The 27,222-nt window shown below is 32.6% G+C and overlaps 1 protein-coding gene and 1 non-coding gene across 2 annotated transcripts; one reads left to right on the top strand and one right to left on the bottom strand.

Moving 5' to 3' along the window:
* Positions 1-10,740: 10,740 nt before the first annotated feature.
* LOC114290877 (small nucleolar RNA snoR20a) lies at positions 10,741-10,830 on the top strand. The gene has a single exon (XR_003639175.1). It is a non-coding gene; the product is annotated as a small nucleolar RNA snoR20a (small nucleolar RNA).
* A 6,472-nt stretch (positions 10,831-17,302) lies between these two features.
* LOC114290839 (fasciclin-like arabinogalactan protein 4) lies at positions 17,303-18,859 on the bottom strand. The gene has a single exon (XM_028234852.2). The coding sequence runs from the start codon at positions 18,693-18,695 to the stop codon at positions 17,457-17,459; it is 1,239 nt and encodes a 412-aa protein (XP_028090653.1). The 5' UTR covers positions 18,696-18,859; the 3' UTR covers positions 17,303-17,456.
* Positions 18,860-27,222: the final 8,363 nt, after the last annotated feature.

Genomic DNA, 27,222 nt, shown 5'->3' with positions numbered 1-27,222 from the left:
GACCTTTTGGCGACTAAAAGGTTTGGTCGCCGATTCCTTAAGTAATGGTCGGTAAATGTATAATTTTTAAAAAAAAAATTGACTATTGGCGACCAATAATTTAGAAGCCAAAACATTTATTTTTGCCGACCAAATAAAATTTAGTAGTTAAAGGGTAACATTGCCGACTAAAAAAAATAGTAGCCAAATGTTGTACTTTCAGCGACCAAACACACATTTAGTCGCTAAAACATTCGCCGACAGGGTTTAGGCGACTAACTTGGCGACAAAAAAATTTAATCGCTAAATGGTATCAGTGACTAAAAATCCGACCTTTGGCGACTAATATTTTGGTCGGCAAAACTGTTATTTCTTGTAGTGATAGGTCAATTTGGTAATTTTACATCAAAAGTCAAGTGTTTTTGTGACTTTTTTTTGTCCTTATGTGCTTATAATGTGTTTACCAAACGAAGGCTAACTTATGCCAAATGAAAGCTTAGTCTAATTTTTTTCAAGTTAAAAGTTGAGGATTAACAAATATACTCTAAAAACACATTTTTTTTTTCAATTTTGAGAGAATCGATTTTTTTAATTTATTTAAATTATTTATGTCTCATAACTTGTAAACAAAAACAACACCAAACACTCTATACCCAGAGTCTTAACTATGAATTATTTTAAAAAATTGGTTAAAAGTTGATTTTTTAAATTTTTTAAATTTTTTTTAAAAAATATATAAAAAAATAAAAAGAATTATGCAATGCAAAATAAATTAAAAAGGCCTCTGTGTGCAAGCAATTAGCTCAATCAAGAGCTTGTCAAATCAACCATCTAATTTGTCAATATTAATAAATAAGAGCAAACTTGTCACACATTGACTTTGAAAGTAGCCTTTTTGAATTTCACCACACTATCATGATCAATCTGAAAACTTCCAGATAATTGGAGATGGCCTTCATGATTTTTATAGTCTGGGTTCAAGGATAAATGCACTATGGGTGAAAATTCTAAGATTTTGTTTTTTTTATTAAAAATATGCTACAAATATACAAAGCATAGAAAAAAAATAAATAAATAAAATAAAATATATATGTCACAATTGTTCATTCATATATATTTTATGTTTAATTTTTATTTTATTTTTTAAGGCTAAGGTGGCATATCAAGAGACATAGGTTAATGGTTTTTAGGTACATGATTACATTTCAAACCAGAAAAATCAAGCCCCCCAAAGTGGAAGAAAAGAATAAACATAAAGTTAAGGAGACAACATCCAATATCAGTGAGTGTTGATATAATTTAGAAAACAAAACTTGGGGGTCATAGAAAACCTAAGTCTTTGTTAATTAATTAATTAAATTAAACTAAAGAAAGCCTAATTTTCCACTTCCATAATTATATCCCATTTGAGAATTCAAAGCTATCATCATTTAAGATTTTGCAAGTGGACAACCCTCTCAAGCCACCTTCTCCACAATCTGTTTGTTAGACCCACCCAGCCTCATTTCCTTTTGTCTTCTTTAGCAGCTACTCAACACTACATGAGAATATATTACAAAGTTGTGTATTATTATTTTAAGAGTAATGATATTTTTACTCTATTTTTTAACCTCTCACACTCTTTTTGGAACAAATTAAAAGACAAAAAAATGATTTGTCCCAGAGTTGCTCCTCTATTGTCAATACTATGCCATCCACACTAGATCACATTCAAACAAAACACACACACACACACACACACAAAAGGTTATCGTCAGGGTTCAGGGTTGTGGGTGATAAAGGAGAGTTGGGATCCCTTCCTTGTAACTTCTCCTTGCAACGGTTAAAATCAGTTGTTACAACATCAAACGGTTGATTTTAATTTTTTTAGCAGTTGATCTCAACCGTTGGATGTTGCAACCGCTGATCTCAGCCGTTACAAGAAGGATTGCAAGGAGGGGATCCGGACTCGATAAAAGAGGGTACAAAGGAAGATGAAGATGAAAATAAAAAAAAATAAAAAGAGCAATTGTTTGGCTTTGAAGACAAGATAAAGTGGCTTGTTTGACTATAAAGATAAGACACGATTGATTTAAAATACAGTATTTTGTGTGATGAAAATAACATTTTGTTTAAAGGTAAAAAGGTAAAATAAATATATTTTTAAACATAATTTCTTGAACTTAATTTCTTGAAAATTGTTTTGCAAATTAATAATTGTTCATTTTAGTAAAATTATGAAATAAAAAAGAAAATGATAAATTAAAGACAACGGTATTGAAGTTCTTGATAATTATTACAAGAATTTCTCATGTAGTTTTTAACAATACAACCCAAATTTGGCTCATAAAAACTTACACCGTCACCATCACCCACATCCACCACCCACTATTGCGTTTGCCTCCATTCCATTCTTTTCTATATATATACCATTCATCTATTTGTCTTCACTATATATTTATATTTACAGCTTTGATATTATCACTAACTACATAAGCTTGTGCTTTTTGTGCCCCCATTTACTTAGCAACTCCATTTTAATGTCTTGTCCAAGGTCCACTTTTGGGTCTTATCATCAACCATGACTATATATATGATTTTTCAACTTGCGAAATCAAAAACTTTTTTCGTTTCCTAATTAGTTTAAGTAGACAGTGTGTATTTTATCAGCAAACTTGGACAGCTCAAAACTATTCAAAATTTGTGTTTTGTTAGCTTAGTGCTATCTGTTCTATATATATCTCTATTAAGAAAGCGTGGCCCACATAGAGTTTTAATTATTTGTATTTATATTTATCAAATAAATATATATATATGGGTGATTGATATAGATAAATACACATTTCATTACGAGTCTACTAGTGAATATTTATGAGAAAAGTTAGGGATCATGAAAATTTTTTCATAAAAATGATTATGAAAGATTTATGATCATTGGATTACCTTGATTAGTGTGTGATACTTTATTCTAAGTGTAATCCAAGGATCATAAAGCTTTCATGATTATTTTCATGAAAGGTTTTTCATAATACTTAACATTGCTCAATATTTATTGTGCAAAGATATTAGGTGTCTAGGTAAAGACATTTATAATGAGATGACTAACTAAAAATTTCATAACATGAATTGCATTTTTATTACAAACATTAGTATGAATGCACTAAATTTTATATCTAAGAATTTAACAAGAGGGAGGAAAAATTATGTCCAGTATTTTTTAAGTGCTATACTGATTCAAATATATATATACAGCCCCCACTACATTCAACTGTCATATCAAGAGCTCGTTTGGCCATGTCGGTTGGGTTGTGACTAAATTAGTCACTAAAATAAATAGGTTAAAAAGTCAATAAGATGAAATATTACATTTAAACTATAATTATTTCACTTTTTCTCTCACAAAAATCAATCCAAACGAACTTTTTTGTCCCAAACTAAAAGGGTCTCAACTCTAAAAAGTTAATTAAAAAAGTTTTGCCAAACAACAACTAACTCATTTGTCCTTCATCTCATGCAATCAATACAAATTCGAAAATATTAAACTTAAATAATGAGGTTATGAATTTGACCCTCGCTCTTATTTAATTTATTAAAACAGAACAATATTATGATAATTAAATTAGATACATAATTTCTTAAAATAGAAATGCTACGGTGACTAGATTTGAAAAATAGACACATTATTTAATATTGAAATATAACAAATACAATGATGTTTTAAATCAATGAAAAACGTGTTGGACTTTGTTGTTAGATGTCTCATTTATGTATTTAAAACTCTAAATCTAAAAGAATTAGCTAAGAGTCAATTTTTTATGTTGCACATTGTGTTAACTTTGGTCTAAAGACTTCATTCATGTGTAAATAAATATAAAGATTAAACAAACTAAAGACAATAACTCCTCCTTTTGACCTTCAGTTAAACCTTATGATACTTCATGGACAATTATAGCACTGAGCTATTATGGTTTTCAAGTCTTTTTCAATTTAGGAGTATGGACCTCATATTCAAATGCCACAATCTTGGTTCAATGTTCAAACAATAATTAAATAGTTTTTATTTTATTTTTATAAATGGAAATACCAATAAAAGGAAGAAAAAAATATATGAGATCATCTATGAAGAAATAGAAGATAAAAATATTTAAAAAACATAAATAAGAGCTAATATTCACGCATGCCATACCTATGCATCTTCTCATCAATGTAGATTGTCATACTTTTTGTGTTATAGGAAAAATACTATTTTGGATAAGATTGATGTTTCTTAGTGTATCCCCTATTCACTTACCAAATTTCATAGTAAAAATAAAATTAAAAGAATAATACTGTTAAAATTAATAAATTTTTCTTTTTAATTGATGTGACATTTATTATATTATTAAAATCAATCTTATTTCATATTGTAAAATTTCTTTATTGCATTACATTTAGTTAGTAAAAAAATGTAAGAATTTGAAAATTTTGTTGTTTATATGAATTTTCCAAATTAAAATTACGTAATTTAACATATGAGCAGCTAAGATTATCTAAATTACATATATTCAGATAAACCTATGAAAATACTAGCATTCACACTTGTAAGTTGTACATGCAACAACATAATAAAGAAAAAATAAAGTTGATTTTTCGTCCTCTCATAATATTAAAATTTCTCAACTTATAAGGGGATGTTTATAGTTTTTTTTTTGTTTTTTTGTTTTTTTCAAGAGTATGTGTTAGAGCGTTGTATGTAGTTTCTAGTTACAGTTTGTAAGAAAAAATAATTTAAATAAATTAAAAAACTAATTATTAAAATTAGGGGACAAATGTTTTCATCTTGTGCTTTGTGATTATTAGTTGTTAGCTTAGAAAACAAAATATGTGAAAATTGGTGTGACATCCAACATAAAGTGGGCCTTCTCTAATAGAAGTGCACCGAAAATAGGCTGAATGAACAAACTTCAGTTGTGATGGAGTCCTTAAAAGCCCAAACTACTAGAGCAGCCCCCAATCCTTATTAGTTCCAACATAGTAGGGCCATTGGGCACCTTGGGAATATTTAGAGACATTCAACAAGAAACCAATTATTATCGGTGTGGAGTTGAAGAAGATGGGGGAGTGAGAGCTGGAAATGACGATCGAACCCGAGTCATGGGCATGGCTCAAGGGGCACGTTTCCACTCACACCATTCTCATTTGGATTTGTAATTAATCACAAAATTATCGACTTCTTAACTTCGATTTGGACTTCTCTTCAATGGAATTATTTCTGCTAAAAAGGCTTTGTCGACAAAACACTAGCCTGGTCCTTGGGCAAAGTGAGTAAAGGCCTTGAGTCAATATTATCTTCATTCAAGCTTTGGGCCTGATCAAAATCAGCTAGGCCCATCTTCACCCTTTCCCTTGCTTTTTTTGGATGGGCTAAACTAAACAGTACCAATATGACACCATTGTGGGTGTTTCTATTTACACCCAAATACTAACTTAGTATGCTTAATTAAAATTTTAAAATTTACTTTTTACTATATCCCAATATAAATTTATTAATAAAGACAATACACATTAAATCATAAAATAAAATATTATTTTTTTTCTCATAACAAACCCTAATCACATATATGCATTATTCATATTTAAGTCTCTTCATCTTCTTTTAAAATTTAATTATTTTCTCTTCATCTTTTTACTCACTCCAAATCTCAAATCTATTTCACCAAAACTTACCATTATTATCAATTTGAACAAAATCAAGTAATGAATAAGAATAATAATATTAAGATTATATGTTATCATCTCACCATGTGTAAAAGTAATTTTTACACTTTCTGCACACAGAAATAAGACTTTTTGCGTCTATTTTTTTGCGACCGATTACTTGACCGTTGCAAAAAATTACTTTTTACATTAAAATCTCATTTTACTTTACCCAATCGTGTTGTTAACCCCCCCTCCCCCCCTCCCAAAAAAAAAAAAAAAAAAAAACCCAAATCATGTAAAACTTTGACCTATGTCCCTTTTTTGGGTGCCTCTATTTACACACCATAAATTATCTCAAGGCAAACCACTTCTAAAAGCACACCTTTAATAGTTTAGTAAATATATATTTTGCTCATCACACACCATAAATTTACATATTTGTCCTTACTTACACACTCATCCACAACAATATACACACAAACTCCCATATTTACCCTCACTCACTCACACACCCCCACACCTTTGTCCATCTTCCCCCCTCTATTCTCAGTTTCAAGCGGTGAACACTGTGTTGGTGCTCAACAAAGTCATTAAACATTAAACATTCGAAAACAAAAAGAAAGAAATACTAATTTTCAACATGAGACTACCTCATTAGTAATAAATTGACTCGTGTAGTTAACAAGACCCCCAGATCCAACATTACTGCAATCCACGGATGCACAGTTTTGAAAAAAAATAATAAAAAATTATAACTGTTCGGAAGTGCAGAGTTAAATTAAATGAAATAGTTCGACCATAGTAATCCGAACACATTGCATTTATTGGCTTTTAGATAGTCGAACAAATAGAATATGTTCGATTGTAGTCTGTTGAACATATGTAAGTTGTTCGATTGTAGTCTGTTGAGCATATGTAATTTGTTCAATTGTAGTCTGTTGAATATATGTAAGTTGTTCGATTGTAGTTTGTCGAACAATGATAGATTATTCACCTCTAGTTAACCAAACAACGATTTACCACTCATACACCAAAACGAAGACAAAAACAAAAAAACAAAAAAAAAACCTTTTCATTGCACCATTCTTCTGAATGAGAATTGTCAGATGCATCCTTCATTGAATCCAATCAAAATCTTCAATAATACTATATTTTTGATTATTTGTTGAAGGGTTTTTGATTTTGGTTTTAGGGTTTTTGGATTCTTGACAGAGAAGATACGTAAGGAACAAGTTTGAAAATGATGAATTATATTATATTGATTCTTGTCCTTTATGATAAATACACAAATCGTGTGTATCATAACTTGTCCTCTATAGTCATTTCACTTAAGGTTAAAATTGTAATAAAAAATAAATTAATTAATGGTTTGCCTTGAGAGGGAAAATGGTGTGTAAATAGAATGACCCCCCATTTTTTTCTTATTTCCCAAATCTGAACTCTCTCTCTCTCTCTCTCTCAAAATCTGTCTCCCGCTCGACTCTCTCTTTTGAATCTCCACTCTCTCGCTCGAATCTCATTGTCTCTTTCACTCGACAGTGAAGATTTGAAGATTTTATCGATTCATAATCTTCTGTTGATGAAGATTTGAAGATTTCAATCTGCTGTTGATGAAGATTTCGATCGATTTCTAATCGGTAAGCCCAAACACTTCTTTTTGTCTTTCTCTATAATGTTTGACACTTCTTCATCAATTCAACTCTCTCTGTAATGTTTGACACATCTTCATCAATTCAACTCTCTCTGTAATGTTTGACACATCTTCATCGATTCATCTTCATTGCTCGAATCTTACTGGGGGATTTGGTGATAGCCACCTCACTATCTAATTTGTCTTTCGAAATGACAAGAATTATATAATTATTTTCAAAACCCCCTAATATTTTAAAACTTGTTTCTTTTACTATATTACCCTCATATCCATCAGCTCTCCTATTAAGCCATCTTCACTATATATTTCAGAGTAAAATTCTACTATGTATGAAAGTAAAATTTTACATTCTGAAACTAAAAATAAAATTTTACTCTATATGAAAGTAAAATTTGACTCTGTATGAAAGTAAAATTTTACATTCTGAAACTAAAAGTAAAATTTTACTCTGTATAAAAGTAAAATTTTACTCTGAATAAGAGTAAAATGTTACACACTGAAACTAAAACTAAAATTTTACTTTGTATAAAAGTAAAATTTTACTTTGAAAAACTAGTAAAATATTAGACTCTACACAAAAGTAAAATTTTACTCTGTATAAAAGTAAAATTTTACTTTGGTTCTGTCAAATGAAAAAAACAGAAAAATAGAACCAGAGTAAAATTTACTCTAGTTCTGTCAAATGAAATTAGATAAAAAATAACAAAAATAAATCAAAAACAAACAAACAAACAAAAACAAAACAAATTAATCAACAAATCAACATATCTAATTGAGAAAAAAAAATTCAAAAAAAACAAACAAACAAAAACAAAACAAATTAATCAACAAATCCACATATCTAATTGAAACAAAAAACTTCTAAAACTCGATCAACAATCACACATCTTAATGAAAAAGAATACATGTGTTCAAAAACACTCATACACACAAATATATATATATATACATATATTCTACTGTTCCTCATCCACATCCTTCACAACCTCCTGTTCAACTTCTTTCAATCTCGAAGCTTCAGCCTTCGCATTCAACATCGCCAGCATCTTATCAACAACCTCATCATGTTTCTTCTCCGCTTCCAATTGAGCCATCTCCACCGCACTCTGAATCTCCATCTGCTCCGAAACCCTAGCTTTTGAATCTCCAACAACATCCTCATTCAATTTCAACATACTCAAAGCCTCATCGTTGCTGATTATGAAGATGAAGAGAGGACCTTTTACTGAAGCTTGGAAGACACTACTATGGCGGCGGCTTGTCGACGACCTTCTGCTGAAGCTTGGAAGATTCAACTATGGTGATTATGATACAGTTGATGACGAAGCTGATTATAAATGCAGAAGTTGAGGGTATAATAGTCCTATAAAATATTTAAATAATAAATTTTGTCCTTTATGCAAGATTTTATAATTATGAGGGGGTTTAGAAAGTATAATTTTTTTCTTAATCCTTTTAACAATGAAAGGAAGGTAAAAGGGGTTTATAGCTAAATTTCCCAATCTTACTCTCTGTAATGTTTGACACATCTTCGTCAATTAATATGTGATGTGTAAATTGAAAATGAATTACTCTCTGTAATGGTTGATTAATCTACAATCTTCATCTTTATCGATTACTCTCTATAATGGTTGATTAATTTGTAATGTTGGAAGGTTGATTGAATAATAATAGAATAAATCTCTGTCTCTCTCTGTCTAATCTAGCTCTTCGGTACTCTCTTTCCCTATATATATATATATATATCCATGTCATGTATCATGATTGAATGAGACATTTTTTGGTTCAACATTGAGAAATATTTTAGTTCATACCAGATCCACTTGCTCCAGAGAACCATGCGTGTAATAGATAAGCTTTTGAGCTTAGATTTTATTTGCTAGATGAATAATGCCATACAAACTATACAAAAATTTCAAGCAGAATGATTTGGCTTATTTACAGCCATTCAAAGAGCTAATCACTACGATTTATATAACTGCAAAAATGTCATCACCACAACATTCTGTATGACTTTTTTGTATAAAATTTCTGTAAGCTTAACATTTAACATTTTCCTTAATAGCAAATATGTACAAGACCATTACAAAGGCATAATTAACATGCAAAACTAGATAGATAATTTGACATTTCATTTGTTAAGCAAAGGAAAACCATGTCCTGCAAAATTGGCCCTCTTAATGAACCTCCCTTTCATTCTGGGGATGTGAAATTCTATAGGAAAACCGTGTAGTGTTGTGTTGTTTTTTTGGGTTTTTCTTTCATTCATCAATTTGTCTTTGTTTCTAGGTAGTAAAAAGTAATTGAAATTGTGTAAATACAGATAGAGTATGATGTTGAGGCTTGCTCTGGTACCAGTGTCAGTAATTAAGGTTGTATTCACAATAGAAGAGTAAGCTTGAGTATGCCCACTGGTAGCAATGTCATCTATGGTGTTGCACACCAGCATACCGGTGTAATTGGTTCTACTATTTATGGAGAGGCATTTTTTCATACGTGTCCTTTTCACCTCATATATTTTGATTTTTTAGTCAATAATAGATCAGATTTTATTTTATTTTTTTCTTTTTTTTGGTTTGATTTAGCCTCTTTAACTGCCAACGGTGATGGTTTTCATAGAGTTAATAACTTCTATGAAGATTATCATGAAAAGAACATAATCACGTGAAAACAACATTAATTAGAGAGTTCTATGTGTAATGACATACTGTATGATATGAACTAGATTGACAGTTCTATCGATCTGTAACAATATACTCTAAAACTATGAGCTTGCTACCTAAGATCGTGAAATTGGTATGTAGTGCACTGCCAATCTTTTTTTTTTTTTTTTTCTTCTCTAAATTTTTGTGTTCTTTGCACTTAATTGAGTTTTTTTTCTGTTTAAATAACTATTAAATCTGATGCATTTGATTCTAATCTTATCAAAATCTCAATGAAATCATTCTAGAATGAACACTTTATGGTATTGATGTCTATTTCAATGTTTGTGCGTGCAGTTGGTTTGAGTCAGGATGGACGGGTTTGATGCTCTTCAATACCAACATACGGAGAAGGAAAGGAAGCAGGAAATGAAGAAGGTTACACTGTAGGAATGTCGACTTGTTATCCTAATTCGGGCTCTGTCAAGATATCAGATGAGGAGACTTTTGTTTTGGAATCTATTTACAATAGAAGCCAAAGCCACAGTGGAGTTATGGGACTATTCTACGTTTTGGTTGCAAATGATATGTCACCAAACAACCCCAATTCTGTAGTCCATGCTCCAGTTGAAGTACGATTTTTAGGTGAAAAACTTTCTTACTGTTAACTTGCTTTCGATTTTTTTTGAGAAATTACAATTAAATACAATTGTTTAAAAATAAGTTTAGATAAGTGGTAAGAACTATGGTATTGTTATTCTTTTCCTCTTTTTGTTCCCAGATTTCCATGTTTTGAATCTGAAGCTGCTAGCCAATGATGACAAATCATAAATTGACTGAAATTCAAGTTTTTAATATTTGCCATGGTGTTGAAATTCTTGAACTAGGACAGTCTGAGGTGTTGCACTTTGCAGTACATTTGTATTATACATTTGTTTATTTGTCATTCGTATCACTTTGCATATTTGTATTTATCGATTAAATTAAGTGAACATAAAACATTTGAAATTGGCTTTCATTTCTATCTTACGATAGAAAAGTTTCAAAACTTAAATGAAAATAAATAACTCCCATTGGTGTCCCTTTTGTCTTGTAAAATATTTGGCTTCTTAATTTTGTTGCTTATATATTTCTTTAGTGTTTGTAGATGATGATAAAAAAACACATCATAGTTATGTAAGAATTTTTCCTAAATATGGCGTAATGAGGCTTATGCATGATTATACTAGATTCATTTCATTAAGCAAGATACATATACATCAATTAGATGATGACTAATTATTGATGAATGCACCTATATATACATAATGTATAGAACACTAATGGAGATAGTGTCAATGCATTGAATGTGATAGATTCATTATGAATGAATCTTAGAGATGCATTATGTATCTATTATGAATGTAGAAGATACATTAATCTATCTAATGAGTTCATTAATATAGAAGATGCATTATGTATCATGAATGTAAAAGATACATTAATCTATTTCATTGAATGAATGGATTCTTTGATAAGAAGAATACTAGTATAAATAGTGTAAGGTCCTAAACCACACTCTCCATCACAAAACTCAAGTTGTCACCACAAGAAGGCTCCCATCGCCTAGAGAGAGAGAAGTGGTTTGAAGATCTTAGACAAGTAAAGAACTTGAAGATCAAGGTCTACTATTCAAGGTTTCTCTTTCTTAAAAGAGGATTTCATACTATTATGGATCAAGGTATGTATACACTTATTTTGTATAGTAAAAATTCATATAGTTTTCATGTATAGAATTGAATCCTTAATGGTTTTTAGTTTATGTTCTGCAAAGCTTTCTATCAAGTTATCCCTGTCTGATATATTTATGTTGACCTGTTGTGATCTAACACACACTATATTTTAGTTTGTTTTTACATGCCAACAATTGTTTAGCTATGGCTATATACCATTGACTACCCAAATAATGTGTAATAGAAAAGGTACATATGTGATATCCCGAATGATAATTGGATTTGGATGGACCTCTATGATATAGTAAGACAATGTAACAAGAAACCAAAAAACTTTTCTAGTCCAGTAAATTTAATCTTAAACTTTTCTCTCTTTGATTATCAATCTACCAAGAGGTTTTAGGAGTACTGTGGAAGTGTAACGAGACTTCTTCCTTGGGGATGTATTCATAATATGGAAGGTTATCTTAGTTTTCTCTTGATTTTTCTGCTATTTGAAGTATAGTCACATGACTATGCATATGGGTAGATGTTATATAATTTCGAACGCCATGACTTTAGGGTCCAATTTAAACTTGGGAGACACGAGGTCTGTAGCTGAAGCTCTTGCTAGGTCAAAACAGAGAGTTACCATGGTTCACTTTTCCTTGTGCAATTCAGTTTGATATAGTGCTTTGTCTTTTCCCCAACTCTTTCTTTTTTTATTCTTTGCATTTGAACACTAAATCGTTGAGTTTCTATGCAATTGAGTTAGCTAATGATGCATCTGATGGGAATGCGAACCAGGAACACTTAGATAGGATTTCTCAGTTAGCTGAGATTGAGGATCTTCGGCCACACCGTGACCCTCCATTGGCACCACTTTTTATTAAGGTATGCCCTACTTCTTAAAAAAAATGGCACAAGTTAGTTTTGATTGCAAATAGATATTTTATGATTTGTTTCTTGGATCAGGATCCTCGAGACTATTTTGATTCTCAACAAGCTAATGCACTAAAAACTTTGGGAGATACACTAGTTGAAACAAGACAAATGAAATGCAACCTGAGTACCAGTGAAGCTTATGGTTCTCTAAGGGAGTGTATATCTGAGATCAAAATTACCCGATTAATTGATCACATAGTTAAACTTGAAGTTGTTTTCAAGGTAATTGAAACTCTTGTTGCAAATCACTGATCTGCCATAGAGAGAGGTCATTGACATAGTTTTATTTTGATTATTTCAAGCTAAACTAAAAAATTGAAGTGCATTAAATTTTCAAGTCATGTTTGATATATGTTTTTGCAAATTTTGTTGAGGGAATAGTTGATATGATCGAGCGGTTGAGTTGGGAGCCAAAGATTATGTTGCTCTTTTTTTCTTTTTTGAAGACTTGAATTTTTTTAGTACAGTTTATTCAAGGATGGTTAATGGATAATGTATATTATAAATTTAATTAATTTGTTAATTTTGTTATTTTTCATTTACAAAAAATTGTTTGGTGCTTGTAATTGATTTTTTTGTTGTAGCAAATCCATATATTATTTTTTTTAATAAATAATTAGTTGCGACAGTTAAACAATAGTCGCTAAAAGTGTTTTTTATTTTTTAATTCTTTTTGCGACAGCAAAATAGCTGTCGCAAAAAGTAGTTTAGGCGGTTGCAAATAATTTGCGACCGTTGCTTTGTCGTGGCAAAAAGTATTTTCCATCCCCACATTTGCGTCCACCATCTGCGGTCGTATAGGCCGTCGCAAAAAGTCTTTTGCAACTGTATTTTTATTATTTTCGACGGCATGTGGCGGTCGCAAAAAATTTTATTTTAGTAGTGACCGGATTGACTCTTGTTATGAGAAATTACCTAAACCTAGCCTTCGAAAAAGTTTTTGCTATACTTTATCTATTGTTGAAGGCACAACATAGAGGATGCAAAAATACAAAATTTTCAATTGCACATTTTTTTTTTTTTTTTGGTATTAAGGAAAAGGGTAATGCAAGTTCCGCCAGTCCTCAAGCTCGGGCTAATACCTCGCTTGAGAGGAAGTATAAGGGTGCCACACTGAAGGGCGACGACCATCTATGCAATATTTTGAACAAATATTGAAGTTTACAAGCTGTCGAAAAGCTCTTTAGCACCCGAAACTCATATTGTTCCTGTGTTTATTTTTATTTTTTTTTATATCAGATCTTCACAATGTATAAAAATAGATAATTTTAGTCTTCATATAATGAAATCAATAGAAAAAAGGAATGATTTAGAGGAAGAGAAATTTTAATGAACTTTTGTGGTAGTAATGGATTTGAAAATTGTTTCGCAATTGAAGATGAAAAATGAATGTATAAAGATTTGGGATAAAGGAACTACGGGTTTGTTTGGTATGTTCTTGAGGGCTAAAATAGTCATATAAGATAAAATAGGTTATTTTAGTTAAATATGATAAAATGTTACATCTAATCAATAATCATTTTATTTTCTCTTACAAAAGTCAAAAAAGCTAAAAAATATATCATAAATGAGACTTTTTAACGCCAAGTTAGAAATGAAAGATGAATATATAAAGATTTGGGCCAAATAAACCAAGAAGACTGGAAAATCCATAAAAAAAAAAAGAAAAGAAAAAAAAGAAGATTAAATTTAATAAAATAATGATAAACAAATCTTATGAAATGATTCATATTTAAGTCTTTTTCTGGTATTTTTCTAGAACCAGCAAAAGCTCCTTCTTTGGCAATGATGAGGGCTACTGATGATGATCTAGGAACCAAGTGTTTTTTTTTCTTCATAATTTGTTTATTATTTGAGTGTATTAAAAATCATAATTTTATTTTAAAGAATAATTTATGAAAAAATATAAGGTATATTAAGAATAAATTATAATCTTAAATAATTTAATAAGGAATACTAATAAACATATGTTGTATTGATAGTAAATTACAACCTTAAATAATTTAATTGGCAGTATTAAGAAATTTGACGAACTGAATAATTTTTTGATGCAAATAAAGGCTTTATTTGAAAAATAGATTGAATTTTTTAATTTTTTTTTGACTATTTAATTATTTTAATCTGGGATTAATTATAATTTAAAATCAACGAAGCCCACATGCCACTTGCCACTGGGCTGATCCTTACCCACTTGATCAAAATCAACAAAAAGATTGCTGCCACGCCAAAAATCAATAAAGAAAAGTGCTCCGAACCTTTTTTAATACAACTTGTATGTACGGTGTTGTCCCACCTCTGAGCCCAATAGGCTATGTACTCATAAAATCTTAGGACTTTGATCTGGGACACACGACAAACATGTACTAAATTGGGATGGGACCTACTATAATATCAACAAGCACCAAGATGAACGGCTCTTGACAATCGGAACTCCCAGTGTTTACTAGGAGTGGGCCCATCATCTCATGTTAACTTGGATCGCCTGATTGATATCAATCAAAACCCAGATGTGGAGAACAGAAAAAGGGAAGCTGAGGATGTACACACTGTAGAATACTCTCCCTAATAAAGAATGGCAACAACAGCTAGATTGTAAAGCTTCGTCGACATATAAGTTCCAATCAATCAACATCGAACGGCATTGGCATGCGGGGGATGCAGTTGATACCGCCTTTTTAACAGTATTAGTCTTTGATCAGGACCGTCCATACTGTGGGACCAGACACTGTCAAGTAATCTACCAAGATGCCACCACCACAATCCAATCACGATTCCCTGTAGCATAGCCTACGTAATGACCAATGTCATTTTACCTAAATAAACCCCCACCACCTCTTCCCCTAAATGACCTCAACAACTCCTTTCCCGCCGGAAATCTCTACTGTTCCTCCCGTGCCCGGTGCACATCACACACAAAGTTAAGGGCTCTTTTGGAATTTAGCGTTAAACGTCACGTTTTGTGGCTGAGCAAAACGTAAAGTTACGTTTTTTTACTCATTTGGGAAGCGGTAAAAAGTAGGTTGGAAAATTACATAAGTACCCTCAATGTTTATATCTTGTAAGTTTGGGTAAAATGTAATTTTTTTAAGTTTAGTGAGGTTATTTTAGTCATTTTAGTGTGATGTGACATCATAAATAAATATTAATTCAAAAAAAAAGTAATTTTTTACCAACTTCTCAAATCACTCTCAAAAAGCTTAGTTAAAGCAAAAAAGCTACTTTTTACCATCTTTCTAAAATACCAGTAAGTCCGCATTTGGACACGACTCAATTACATCATCTTTTTTTTGAATCATGACTCAATTACATAATCAAATGCATCTCTCTCAGATTAAATGTGAGACACAAAATAAAATAACTGTTATGAAATGTTTTAGCCAGTTGGTTAAAAATTGATTTTTTTAGTTTTTTTTTTAAATTTTTTTATCCTTTAGTAAATAAAAAATATAAAAAGTAATGTGACTTAAAATAAGTTATAAATCAAAAATTGACTTTTAACTATATTGGGGGTGTTTGGGAAGAAAAAAAGTAGTCAAATTTAGGCTAAAAATTACAAAAAGACAAAATATCACATTAAACTCATAATCATTTCACTTTTTCTCTCACAAACATCACATCCAACCACAAAAAAATCCAATCATCTTCCCAAACACAAAAATTTTAGCGACTTAAAATAGTCAAAAACTAAAATAACCTACTAAAATAGTCACTTCCCAAACGAGGCCACTGTCAAAACAGCCCTATATCTATTTTTGTTTTGTTTAGTAATTTTTTTTTTGAATCATGACTCAATTACATAATCAAATATGTATCTCTCGGATTAAATGTGAGACTTACAAAATAAAATGACTGTCATGTCTATTTTTATTTTGTTTTTTTTAATTATTATAAATAAATCGGTAAAAATAATTAATTAACTATTAAATTAGTATATATGGAGAGTTCAAACTCAAAATATTCTTTATAAACATTTAAGACTTCCCTCCCTATGCACGCCAAATGACTAGCTACCCAAGCTACAACCCCCTTAGCTAATAGCTATGTCTATTTCTGTTGTTTATGTGTGTCAAGATGGCAAAAGTACAAAAATATACAAAATAATACTAGTCAATACATTCTTTCAAAGGGACAAGGAGCAGTGAAAGCAAATGATTGAAGAATTGGATGAGTTCAGACTTCAGAAAGCTCAGAAAATTCAAGAATTTTTATCACAGAAAATGGAATTGGGTATTTGAATATTGATTTTTTAGACCCAGTTTTCCATCTTCAAGCAGAGAAATCTTGAATATTTGCGTTGTAAGTATATAGAAAACATATGATCGAGAGTGAGGTCAAGTTTGGCATGATTGAAAAAAGATAAAAAGTCAATAAGTCACTATCTTATTTAAGTCACATCATCTTATTTAAATCACATCACCTCTCTAACACATTACTTCAAACCAACCCAAACCCAATCCATATTTTATAAAAAGTCAAAAAATACGCTTATTTAATATTCCCAAACTAGACCTGAATTTTACCATTGTTGCCAAGTTTTCACCTTTTTTGCAATCAGTTGCTTCAGAAAGTAGAGTATGAATAGAACAGAGATCCAAACAGTAAGCTCTTCAAATTTCAAACAATAGAATTTGATCATAACGTTCAAAATCGAAGCTTTTTATCCAACAATGTGCATACCCACAAGCGAAATTGGTTGCTATTTTACCTAAAAATTATCTTAACATCACAAAAAAGAGTAAAAATGGCAGCTTTTGAAGCCCCAATTCAATTACAATTACAATAACAATTACAATTACAACTACTCTCGTGTGATAATTGCAAAAAAAAAAAAATACAACAAAAACCGGAGAAAAAAAAAATCACAATTATTAATGCAACAAATAATCAATCTCATACCAACAGATACAATGCTATACAACCCAAACACAGAACGAGGCTCTGTACGCAATTCCTCGCCGACAACGATCGAATTTCTTCACGAAAACCCGGCGGAGACGACAAGTGACTCGGCGGCGAAATCTCCGGCGGCAAAGAAATCTCCGGCGGCTGAGCAACGCCGGAGATATCACTAACAGGCTTGTTGGAATTGACAATTGGGTTCTTCCCAAAGTACTCTCTCGGCAACAAAACTTCCGAAACCCCAAAAATCGCAAGTGGGTTTTGATCAAACACAGTCCGAGTCACCGCCGCTCGAACGATCCCAGTATCGATCGCCACCGACCCGTTAACCCTCGAGATGTTCAATGTGAATCTTCCAGCTCCAGTCCCCTCGGTCGCGAGCGTGGGTTGAACCGGGTTCACAATCGATTCGAGCGAACCGAGCGGGTAGTACGAGGGGAGTACGTGAAATTTCAACACCACAGCTTTTTCCTCGGCCGGCAACGATTGGAAACTCGCCGTCGCCGGGAGGTCGGAGAAGGCTTCGTCCGTGGGGACGAAGAAGGTAATTCCGGCGCCGCCTTCGTCACGCTCGAGCTCGCCTACTACGCCGGAGGCGGTGAGAATCGAAGCGGCGACGTTGAAATCGTGGCCGTCGATTAGGGCTTTGGTGATGTTAAGACCCAATGGGGGTTGAGTCTCGGAGGCCATTAGATCGAACCCGTACGGGATTAAGAGGGAATTGATTGAGAAGATGCTGACATTATAGGGTAAGGTTTTGATGAGAGAGAGTACGGTGGCGTTGGAGTCGGGAGAGCGGACCGCGACGGCGTTGGTGGTTGGGTTGCGGGTGATGTTGACGGAGCCGAAGTTTGCAGTGGCGCGGCCGGTGGTTTGGAAGAGGGTGGTGATGAGTTTTCCGGTGGGCGGTAATTGGTGGAGGTCCGGCAAGGAGAGGTACTGGAGGAGGACGTGGTAGCGGAGGATGTCGGGGAGGTTGGGGTGGTGGGCCAAATGGGAGGAGTGGAGGAAGGAGTTGGGGACGACAAGGAGGGTGAGGGAAGAGCGGTGGGTCAGATCGGCGGCGACGGAGGTGGACGATAGGAGGGAGGTGAAGTCGGAGAAATCAGGGTAGGAAGAGAGGAGAGTGGTGATGTTTAGAGAGAAAATGGGGGTGGAAGTGGAAGAGAAGAAGAGGAGGAAATAGAGGAATGTGAGAGGGGTAAAATGGGAATTGGAGAAAGTAGCCATTTTTGTGTCTGGACTTTAGAGATTAGCAGAAAGTGGGGAGAGGAGTGAGGGTGTGGACAGTGGAAGAGGAGAGAGAGAGAGAGAGAGAGAGAGAGAGAGGAGATTGGGTGTGTGAGTGGACAGAGGAAAGAGAGAGAAAAGATGATGTGATGATGGTCTATGATGATGCTGGTGGTGCATGATGGTGATATGTATTATAATTATGGATAATAAATTTTCTGAATTTAATTTTTTTTAAATTTAATTTTTTTATTTTTGTATTCTTTTATTTTTAGTAATTTTTTTTAATATTTTAAGAATTTTTTTTTATTTTTTAAATACACCTAATCTAAATGTACCTCAAAAATAAAATATTTTTAAAAAATTAATAAATATATAAAAATATGAAAATGCGCCGATTTTTTATGTTTTTAGTTATTAGTGAATTTAAAAAATATTTTTTCATATATATTATACTTTTTAATTATATTTATATTAAGTGTATCTAAAAAATAAAAAATTTACTTAAAATATTAAAAAAAATTATTAAAAATAAAAAATACGAAAAACAAAAAAAATTAATTTTTTAAAAATTGAGTTCAAAAAATTAAAATCAAACAAGGTGAATAATTACATGAATCTCTCTTATATTTTTAGGATTAAATTATTAATTAAATTCATTTTTTTAAATATTTTACTCACACAATTTCTCTCCCACCAACTCCACGAATGATGTGGCAAAAAAAATAAACAACAATGCTATAGAGCTCTAAAAGTAGAGCTCTAAAAAGAGCTCTACTGAGCTGGCAGTCCAAAAAAAAAAAAAAAAAAAAAAAAATTTCAAGCTAAAGCATCACGTCAAACTGAACCCCATACACTTTCATGTCATTAGTGCATGGTTTAGAGCTCATTTCCTAGAGCTCTCAAGCATTTTTCAAAAACAAATTAATAAACCACGCTTCTACAATTTTCTTCCTCTCTCAAATTTTTCTGAACAAATCTTATCAAATCATTCAAAAAAATTTGTGAAAGAGAAATTATGCAGAGGTAGGTTACTTTTTTAAACATTAATTACATAAATAATTGAAGGAAAAAAAAAAAGGCATAGGGCCAAGCTATGGAAGACCATTTTGATGCAGTCCAGGCCCAATTTGGACCCATCTTGGTCCATTATTAAACAATATTCAAAATTGTTTGATTTTCTACAAAATATAAGAAGTGATCTCTGTATCATTCCACATTTTTGGAGAATTAATTTGGGTAAATCCTCCTCATACAAATAATCACATCAGAATGAGGAGTCACAAATTATTCAAAGAAACTGGTGTGACTTTCTTCAACAAGTAATGAAAATAAACCCAACAAAAAACAGTATAAATACAGCAGCATATTTTTTTGTGAACGGTTCTGTATTCCATATTCTATGTTGATAAATAGAATTACTCCATGAGAATCTATAAGTAGTGAATTACTTGAAGTGATATAATTAGTCATTAATGTCATGAACATTGTAATTAAAACTTCTATCGGATATTGATAAAAATAAAATGACTAATTACATCAATGGTCCTCTTAGTTTCTTCAAAATTTCACTTTGATTCTTGTACTTTGAATTTCGTCAATTTGATCCTTGAACTTTCTAATTTGTTCCAATTCGGTCTTTACTAAATCCTAACAATTTAAACACATGCCTTTATTTATTAAATAATTAAATTAGATCGGGCCAATTAAACTATTGGGCTGATAATTTATTTATACTTTAGGCTTAAAGACTAAATTGACTCGTTTTGAAAATTAAGGGACTAAACTATCACAATTGAAACTATAGAAACTAAAATGAAACAAATGTCAAATTTGAGAGACTATGGATGTAATTTATCCTAAAAAAGTTATTGAAAATGGTAATAAGTGGTCAGTAGTGATAGTAAATGGTGACCGGACATGGTTCTTGTATTTTGAATTTTGTCAATTTAATCCTTAAACTTTCTAATTTGTTCCAATTCATTCTCTACTAAATCCTAAACAATTTTAAACACACTACGCCTTTATATATATATAATCATTAAATAGATAGAGGCATATAGTAATTAATCAAACTTTTGGACTGATAATTTATTTTTAGTTTAGGCTTAAAGACGAAATTGATTAGTTCTTGAAAATTAAGGGACTAAACTATCACAATTGAAACCATAGAGACTATGAAACAAATGTCAAACTTGAGGAACTATGGCTATAATTTATCCTAAAAACGTTATTGAAAATGGTAATAGGTGGTCAGTGATGATAGTAAATGGTGACCGGTCATGGTGAGAAAGAGAGAGAAGAGTGAAAACGCTATTGAAAATAAGTAAAAACATTTTTTATGTTTTCAAAAGTTTAAAGTCAAATCTATTTTTTTTTAAACAAAAATATTTATACCAAACAAGTTTTGTTTACTCATCACTTACCTTCCATTGCTTTTCACCATCAGATCTATTTCCCATCTCTCTATAAGAAATCCTATTTCCTCTCTCTTTTTAAGAAGCCCTAGATGCTCTCTTTCTCTTCTTTTTAGGGGGGAGAGGGTGGTATTTTTGACCTTTCCCTCCTCTTCGTTTTCTTCTCCTATCATTTCTATCGCTATGTTAGCCACTACTGTTCTTCTTTTATCTATAATCAGTTTGTCACCGATGAAGCTTTCAAATCTAGTCTCAAATTTGATTCATAACTGAGGTCAGATGTTGTTAAATACGTTGTTATACACTAGGCAACTACCTCAGATCTATGATATTTTTATTTTGTAACGTAAAGATGGAGATTCAGGTATCAAAGCTATCGGTTACAATAATGAACGGATTGTGAAGGTGATCAGTGTTGTTTGCTTGGTGATAATATATATATATATATATATTGCAATAATATCTCTCTATGTAGAGGTTTCTTCCTTTCATGGATTTTCTCCTCTTTATGAGGAGATTTGTTTTTCTTCCTATCTGGAGACTTGTATCCGTCTTGCATTGAGATTCTTTTTATTCCTCTTGAAATCTATTTTATACTCTCACTACAAGAAAAATGGCCTACTGCAACGTTTTTTTTATGGCATTTAGGGAAACGCCGCTATAAATTAATGAAACACAACGTTTTTGAAAAACGTTGTGTCTGATCTCAGTGAAACGGCGCCGCATTGGGTCAATGTATTGACCGTCAAAACCTTCATCTCTTTGAACTCAGTCTCTCTTTCTCAGTCTCTACTACAACTCAACTTCCCTCTCTTTCAAAACCCTCGATTTAAAGCTCTCGCTCTCTCTCTCTCTCTCTCTCTCTCTCTCAATTTCTAACACACACACTCTCGCTCACTCGCTCAATTTCTCATTCTCAACCCTCGATGGTTTGCGCTTCATCGATCTCTGTCGCTCGCAATCGAACTCTTTAGCTATTCTTTTTTGATCTCTGTCGCTCGAGGGCTTTGCTCTAGCTATTCTTTATCGAACTGGAACTCGATCTGTTCTTCATCAAATCGCAGATCCAAAATCCAAAATCGATCTGTTCCAGTTGATATCTCTTGCTCTTATATCAGGTACATTTTTCATTCTCTACTTTCTCATTGTCAAATCTGCTGATTAACTCTGTTCTTCATCAAAATCGATCTGTTCTTCATCAAATCACAGATCCAAAATCCAAAATAGATCTGTTATAGTTGATTTCTCTTGCTCTTATATCAGGTACATTTTTTATTCTCTACTTTCTCATTGTCAAATCTGCTGATTAACTCTGTAATTTTTTTCATTCTTTAGTTTTTTTAAAAAAAGTAGTTTATATAATTTGTGATGATCTTGTTGTTCTAGTTCTTTAGATTATTTATGATTTTAGCATTGTATACAATTTCGTTCTTCTAACCAGGCTGGTACTGAACTTTTTCATTGCTTTTTTTTGGGGGGGTCATGTTGTTTGATCTTTTGGAAGGTATACAAATTGAAGTTTTGTAATTGTTTATGGCCTCTAATTGGCTTTTGTATATCACTTGTTTGACAAACTATGCTGTTTTGATAGCTTGGAAATACACTAGTAAACTATGGTGTGGTTAAATTGTTGACAATTTGTTGTCTGTTTTTGGATTTTAATATTTCCAAGATCATTGTTGTAATGTATATGATGAACATAGAATAAATAGTCAACAACAGCTAGATAAGGAAGAAGTTTAATGATCTAGCTAAATTATAGGGGGGTTGTTTATGGAGATAACCCCTTTGTAATGTCCACTAATTGGACACTTAAAAGATAGGCAACAAGATTTAGACATGGACACTTGAGGAATTAGGCTGACTAAGGTATAAAACCAGCACAAATGATTCAGGCACAACTTCATAACAATGTTTAAGCCACAAAGACCATTTATTATCAGCAGTTTTTAGAACTGGCCACATATCTTCCCATGAATGGCTAGTTTTTACACAAAAATCAAAATAAATAGATGATCCTAGACATGCTGGGTAGAAGTCTCCCTAAGTATCAAAACCTCTCTTGTTCTTTACCCTCTCCTACCCCCTATCAACTAATTAAATACAGAAGAAATACAAAGGGAAGGGTTCCTTGATCAGGCTTGATTATTCCTTTCCCTTTTCATCTTTGAAAACCATTTTTCACCAATTTAATAGAGATGTTTGATGAATTGGCGACTGTTACACTTAGATGGGATTTCTCTTGGTGTTTAGGGGGTGATGCTAATATCATTCGCTTTCCTTCAGGGAGGTTACTTGGTGTGCATATCTCTAGATTTGTGATAATTTTTTCCATCTTGATTGATGACTTGGGTCTGATGGACCTTTCTTTGATGGGAGGACCTTTTATTACCTAATCTAATAATCAAGAGGCTTCTTCCATGTCTGGCATAAACAATTTCTTGGTGTCTTTAGAGTGGGAAAAGTATTTTTGCTTAAGTGATTCAATTTTTAAGCATTAGTGAGGATAGTTGTTCCTAAAGATTTTCCACGTATGTCAATCTGTCTATTATCTTGTTATGATTTACTGCATTATTGTGTGGATGTCATTATATGATTGATTAATTAATTAGAATTGGCTAATTAAATAAATTAATCCACTTGGTAAATTTTAACTGCTAATTTGTTTAAAAGTCTGGCCTATTCCCAAAATCAAAGTGTCATCTTTTATTTGTTGGATTAATTTATTGGAAACGCAAAGCAGATATTCATAATTTTTTCGACTAATGCAACACTCAGATACCAATTTTGAAGATGATTGTAGTAAGAAAAATAGGACACCTCTATAGTCATGTAATGTGCTATCAACTACAATCATGGAATTTTTTATTTTGTGATTAATCAGGATAATCTGGTTGTTCTTGTCGAATCTTCATTAGAGATGCCTAGTCATCTTGATGAAATTCTATATCATAATCTATCAAGAGCATTGTAGAAACTTTTAGTTTCTTCATTAATAATCTTGATGAAATTCTATATCATAATCTATCAAGAGCATTTTAGAACCTTTTAGTTTCTTCATTAATATGCTTCATGCTAGAAATGCTTCTAGTATGCTTGATAGTGATGTTTCAGGTTGCACCACCGGGATGCAAAAATCATAACAGTTGTTAATTTAGCAAGTAATTATCCATGCATGCATAAATAGCCGTAGACCCGTCCAAGAATTTTCATTAGAGATACCTAATCATCTTTGATGAGGCTCTTCTTGGATTGTCCAGTTTGGACAATTTAGGAGCACAAGTCTATGTTGTATTAGTAGTTCTACTGCTTAAATGTAGTCCATCTCGTAGAGATTTCATGTAGTAGCTCCTCATGTTCTCCGGGTGCATACTAGACAAGTTGTAACAATACACCTAGTCTATGTAGTGTACTTGGAGAACCATAGGGAGATGTTGTCGAAATTTCGTTAGAGATGGATAGAGCGGTATGAGCTACTTTTTACAATATAGATTGTGTATTCCTGAATGGGAAAGTAAGATGAACCAACCTATTAGAGACGAGTTAGAGGTGAATAGTGTCATGTCGCATGCATTATAAGTTACTTAATTGAGGTTAAGAATAATTAAAATGAAATGATAATTTTGAGTGTTGTTGATTTGGTAGTGACATTTATAGTGTAAGATGAAGTTCAATGGATAAAAGTTGGATAAATCAGTATAAGTTGCATCCAAAATATATAGAATGGGTTAAAGAATTTGTTAAACTTACATGCCAAAATAATCCTGTATCAAATGAAGTCGCATGTCCATGTAAACGGTGTTGGAATGTCAAGCTAGTAAAGAAAGACCTTTTGGGAGAACATTTAATGGTCAATGGGTTTTTTCCAAGCTACACCAAATGGATTTTTCACGGGAAAGATTTACCGGCATCTGTGCCATTAAATGAGAATATCAGTGATTCGAATGATAGCGATGAAGTCAATGAAATGATATATGAGGGGTTTGGACTTCCTCCACCAAGCTTGGTTCATCTTGCTAGTAATGAGACAGGAAGTTCTAATATCGAACTAGGCCCGGATAAGAAAACTGAAAGATGTTTCAGTTTATTGAAGGAGGCCGAAAGAGAGTTTTATCCAGAGTGTCACAAGTTTTCAATGCTCTCATTTGTTGTTTGATTATTGCATATCAAGTGCCTTGGTGGATGGAGCAACAAATATTTCACGATGTTGCTTAAACTTTTGAAGGATGCATTCCCAAAATGTGAAACTTGGCCAAAGTCGTTTTATGCAACGAGGGCATTCCTTGGGGAATTGGGCCTCGATTATCATAAGGTACATGCATGCCCAAAAGATTGCTCATTGTATTGGAAGGAGACAGTTAGTAGGGATGATTGCATAGTGTGTCAGACGCCTAGATACAAACAGTTTGAGGGTGAGAAGAATGATTATAAAAAGAAGCAACAAAGAATTCCCCAGAAGATTGTGAGATATTTTCCTTTGATTCCAAGGCTTCAAAGATTGTTCATGTCATCCAAAACTGCTTCATTAATGAGATGGCATGCAGATGATCGAATTGACAATGGCAAAATGAGACATCCCGCTGACTCTCTTGTCTGGAAAAATTTTGATATTTTGTATCCCATGTTTGCGAGTGAGCCTCACAATGTCAGACTGGGTTTAGTAGCGGATGGATTTAATCCATTCAAGGCAATGGATGTTGCTCATAGCAGTTGGCCAGTTATTGTGATGCCTTATAATTTGCCACCGTGGTTGTGCATGAAACAACCTCATATGATGATAATATTGCTAATTGATGGTCCTTCTTCACCTGGCAACAACATTGACATCTACTTGTACTTGTTAGTGGATGAACTGAATGAATTCTGGAAAAATGGTGTTCAGACGTACAATGCAGAAACTAATCAAATGTTCCGAATGCATGCGATCTTATTGTGGATGATAAATGATTTTCCTGCATATGCAAATTTGTCTAGATGGAGCACGAAAGGTGCTTTAGCTTGTCCTTGTTATAACATACGTACTCGATATCAGTATTTGAAGAAATGAAGGAAAATTTGTTACATGGGGCATCGCCGCTGATTGAATGCCAGTCACAAATTTCAAAAAGATGGTACGTCTTTTGATGGAATTTCTGAATTTGAAGCATGTCCAACTTGGTTATTAGGGACTAATGTGTTACAGCAGCTACGGCCTAGGCATCAACCAACTAACAAACGAAAAAGAACCAAGAAAGGAAAGGAAAAAGAGGACAACGAGGAGGATCATAATTGCAGGAAGAAGAGTATTTTCTTTGAGCTTTCATATTGGGAGCATAATTTGATCCGCCACAATCTTGATGTAATGCACATTGAGAAGAACATGTGTGATAATATATTGTGAACGATATTAAATGTTGATGGGAAAGGAAATTACAATTTAAATGCTCGTCGAGACTTGCAAGATATAGGAATTCGAAAGGCACCACATCCTAAAAAAGGGGATGGGAACAGGTATTATTTGCTGCCTGCATGTTTCGTTACGAACAATAGAGAGAGAGGTTTGTTTTGTACACTCTTAAAGAATATCGAAGTTCCAGATGGGTATGCATCCAATATTTCTTGTCGTGTTAACTAGGGGTGGGTGCGGGTCAGTTGCGGCTACGGAACCTCCAATCCGCCATCCGTCCGCCAGATTGGCGGATTGGAGAAAATCAATCCGTATTCGTCCGCCAATCCGGCGGATGTGGATTGAGCGAATCGGCGGTTTGGCGGATGGATGCGAATCGGTTTGGCGGTTTGAAATTTTATAAATTTTCAATATAGTTTAACTTGTGTACTTCCTCAAAAAAAAAAAAAAAAGGTATTACAGTCAATGACTTAAAAAAGTATTACAATTACTGCATGCCTCATCCAAAGAAAGAAAGTTTGAAACTTTAGAATATCACAATCACTACATGCCTCATCCACATATTACAATCACAGCATGCATTATCCACATAAAGTATTACAATATGTGGTTCTTAAAATATAAAAACAATTCAAACCACCAAAACTATGAACATAGCAGTAGTAGAGATTGTATGTCTCTGTATTGTTACATTTATATATGTTTTTGAAAACAAAAACCAACC

Source organism: Camellia sinensis, chromosome 14, assembly GCF_055761805.1.
Source record: "Camellia sinensis isolate YWXY chromosome 14, ASM5576180v1, whole genome shotgun sequence".
Taxonomy (NCBI): Eukaryota; Viridiplantae; Streptophyta; class Magnoliopsida; order Ericales; family Theaceae; genus Camellia; species Camellia sinensis.
Note: the sequence above shows the minus strand (reverse complement) of the source record. Positions and strands in the feature narration are given on the sequence as shown.